Source organism: Phaseolus vulgaris, chromosome 8 (genome assembly GCF_051622355.1).
Source record: "Phaseolus vulgaris cultivar YP4 chromosome 8, ASM5162235v1, whole genome shotgun sequence".
Classification (NCBI taxonomy): Eukaryota; Viridiplantae; Streptophyta; class Magnoliopsida; order Fabales; family Fabaceae; genus Phaseolus; species Phaseolus vulgaris.
Window position 1 is genome coordinate 41,371,756 of NC_143505.1, and position 3,523 is coordinate 41,375,278.

A 3,523-nucleotide genomic window follows, 5' to 3' on the forward strand; every position below is an offset into this window, starting at 1 on the left:
TTGATCGTCGGAGTGCAAACGGTCGCTAGAGGCGCCGTCTGTGTGTTTTGCAGGTCACGATTGGAGATCCTAGAGAAGGTCCTGAGGGTGATTTTGCAGATAACACAGTCGCGTAGACGGGGCAGAGAGAGCTGCGAAGCGATTCCTCCACGCTCGAGTTGTCGGCAGGATCAGTTATTTTATATCATATTGTAGTGGTGTTTAAGAGCTTTCCAAATTTCGTCATTTTAAGTGAGAAAACGATAAATAGTAATTGAAAACAAGTTTAGGGTTAATATATTATACGAGCTACTTAATATATTATACTAATCACACTTCAAATGTCGTTTATAATGAAATCTTTTAATTACAAAGATTGTTAAAACAAATTTAATTTATTATAATTTTAATTTGCCACTATTTTATATTATTATTAATAAAAAATTAATTACTTTTAATTTCACATTTACATTTTGACTATGATATTTTCTGAATATCCATACCGTACATTATACAAGTTCATTATCCTTTCATATATAAACATATACATAAATACATACATATTATATATAAACTATTATAATTTACCATTTCCATAAAACCGCCTGCATCATAGTCACATAAACACTGCACAAAATTATTACTACTAGTTTCTGCAGAATAAGTCTTGCACTGTGCATAAGTAGATTTATTTATATGGTGCAACTTAAGTTCTCCATTTTTGGTATAGCAACTAAACACAATAACCAAAGGGACTAGAATTATATCGAACCCATACATGTGGGTGGAAATTTATTATGCTAGTTAACTACATAAACAGGAATCTAGCTCCTTTAAGCAGTTGATTTGGTAATAGCTCCGGCTGAAGTCAGCAGAGGCACCAGCTTCCCCTGATTCTGCAGGTCAGTTGTGTCTGCGGAGAAGCAGAAACAATTTAACTAACTGTATGAAATCAAAACTAAGGATTAAGAAACTTGCGGGGATCTATAAAAGTATCTAAATCTTACTGTCACAGCCACCAATGTGTTTTCCGCCAATGAACACATTTGGCACAGATCGCTGACCAGTCCACTCAAGCAATGCTGCTTGGATATCCGCACCATCAGCTGCACAATGTCCAACCACTTCGATTAACACACAAAATCACATATCTGAATCCTCTTCACTCACTGCACCATGCAGCAAGTAACCAACACAAGATTCTTTCTTAAAGGTGGCAGTGTAGCTGTGGGAGAGAGCAGGGTGCAAACTCACATATAAAAGAAAATCCAAATACTGAATGTGAAAAGCTATTAGCTTCCACACGACTAAAGCAAAACAATGAGATTTATTATCAGAAAAATAACTCGGAACCGTAAAACAATCCCAGCTGTTAACTAATTTTTAAAAACAATTCATGCATTCTATGATTCTATATAAACAACTAGAAATATATATATATATATATATATAAAAGTATGTTTGAGCGGAGGATAAAAGAGAAAAGAGTTTATTACATCCATATACAATACAAGTCATCAAATCCCCTATAAGTGTCGGTATCTTATAGCTGAATTACAGAAAAAATAGTTCTGTTAAACATAAGGCATAGGCACAAGTGTATATCTAACTCAAAGCACAAACCAAAACCTTGTTATTGAGAGGACCAAACAATGCTAAAATTAACCCTTACCAATACCAAATACCTACCTAAACCGTTAAATATCATTATTCATTTCAAATAGTGACGCTTTAAAAGTAAAGTTTCAACCCCAATTCATTAACAACCTAGGAGTAACCTAAGTATAACCCGGTACAAGAGAAAAGTCAGTATCAAATTCTCTATCCCCCTCTTCTGCATATATGCTAAATTTGAAACCAATAAAAATGTATATTAGAAGGAAAATGTTACAGAGAGAATTTATTCATAGCCCTTGTGGACAAGAAAATATGGCATCTAGTAAAACGAAGACAAGGCCTATTTGGATACAAGCTAGAAGAGTTTTTCTACTGAAAATAGAGCTTTAGAAGCAAGCGTTCATGTTAATTCAGAGCTTTTTCCTGTAGAAAAATTCCCAAAAGCTCTTCTAGCTTGCATCGAGACAGGCTCACAGTACAAAATCATTATTCTGTAGCTGTGATAGGGATTGACAGATGTCAAACGTTTTTCCGCATTCCTCAACAACTATTTTGAGAACAGAAAATCAAATACGTGAAAGCCAAGTTGGATCTAGCAAAATTTCTCCCAAGCAATGAGGATTACGAAAACATAAAAAATAAGAAAAAAGAAAATACAGATAGCGACAAACTTCGTGTTCAAAATCGAAAAAATCATGCGGCCTTAAATAATCGAAAACCGGCTGAATCTCGTGTCCTTATTGAACAAGGATTCATTAAAAAAAAACTCGGTAGTTCACGCTGTAAGAATATTTTTTTTTTTTATCACAGGAACAGGTATAAATGGGTTTAGCGAAAAGGAAAAGAAACGAAAAGGTACACACGTTCAACGTCCATCTCGATAAGCTTGAAAGTGACGCCAAGGCTAGCGAAGAGCTGCTTCACTTGGACGCAGAAAGGGCAATAGGTTTTGCTGCAAATGCAAACAGAAACCACGGTTACGAAAACGATCGATCGATCCAGCATCGTTCAAATTCACATAACAGAAATGAAAGGCAGAACAAGAGAGACCTGAAAACGACAACGGGATTGGACGACACGATCTCCTTAGCTTTGGCCAGAGCCATCTTGATGTCTCAGTTTTTATGTGATCTTTGATATCCTTTCAGTCCCAATAATTTTTTATGCGCTGCTGCGTGGATAGATATAAGGTACAAAGAAAGAGAAACAAAGTCAGCAACTGTGAACCGACTCATGGGTGTTTTTTCCTGCAGCTCAATATTTTTCTTTCTGCACCCCTACATTCTTTAAAAATACTGAAATTATTCTTTATAATTTTAGATGTTAATAGTAGTTGCATAAACAAAGGGTATTTCCGGAATAAAAAATTTGAAAGATAAAAATATCATTCCAAAATATTTTTTTCATATATTTCTTTTTATTTATGAATTGATAAATCCAGAATTCATAAAACATGAACTGAAAGTTATTTTTTAAAGGGGACAAAACAGTCTTTTCAGAAAAAGATGGGGTGCAGGAAGAACTTTATAGACGAGCAGGAAGAAGTTGCCCCGACTCAGTCTCCGTGAAGATCCAAGCCCGCGCCATTCAATGGGCCATTAGGATGTTGCTACTCCCATACCCTGCTTTGCTAAGTTGACTTCCACCTTTTGAAAGATATTCATAAATTTTTTTACTTTTTTATCATAGATTTAATTGTTGGTTTATGAACCATATATTATATATTATTGAGACTTATTATGTGGGAAAATAAAATAAAAAATAGTTTCTTATTATTAGATTGATAATGTATCAGACTCATTTATAAGAAAGGTAAAACAGTTAGAGAAAAAATTATCTTTTTCATTATGCAAATACTTAAAAATAACATATGAATTTATGCAGGACTTTAATATAAGAACATCTTTAAGAAAATATAAATGTGCCA

General features: G+C 34.1%; 1 protein-coding gene across 1 annotated transcript; it reads right to left on the minus strand.

Annotated features, from left to right (window-relative positions):
- Positions 1-652: 652 nt before the first annotated feature.
- Positions 653-2,899, minus strand: GRXC2 (Glutaredoxin family protein). The gene is made up of 4 exons (XM_068628481.2): positions 2,647-2,899; positions 2,460-2,548; positions 987-1,085; positions 653-892 (listed from the first exon to the last, which is right to left on the minus strand). The coding sequence occupies exons 1-4, from the start codon at positions 2,700-2,702 to the stop codon at positions 813-815; spliced, it is 324 nt and encodes a 107-aa protein (XP_068484582.2). The 5' UTR covers positions 2,703-2,899; the 3' UTR covers positions 653-812.
- Positions 2,900-3,523: the final 624 nt, after the last annotated feature.

Bases quoted from the DNA above. Each gene is read 5' to 3' on its own strand.
- GRXC2 (XM_068628481.2), bottom strand. From the start codon at position 2,702: ATGGCTCTGGCCAAAGCTAAGGAGATCGTGTCGTCCAATCCCGTTGTC. The intron at 2,549-2,646 runs GTCTCTCTTGTT...TTGCATTTGCAG, and splicing joins AATCCCGTTGTCGTTTTCAG to CAAAACCTATTGCCCTTTCT. The intron at 1,086-2,459 runs GTGTGTACCTTT...GACATTGTGCAG, and splicing joins TATCGAGATGGACGTTGAAC to CTGATGGTGCGGATATCCAA.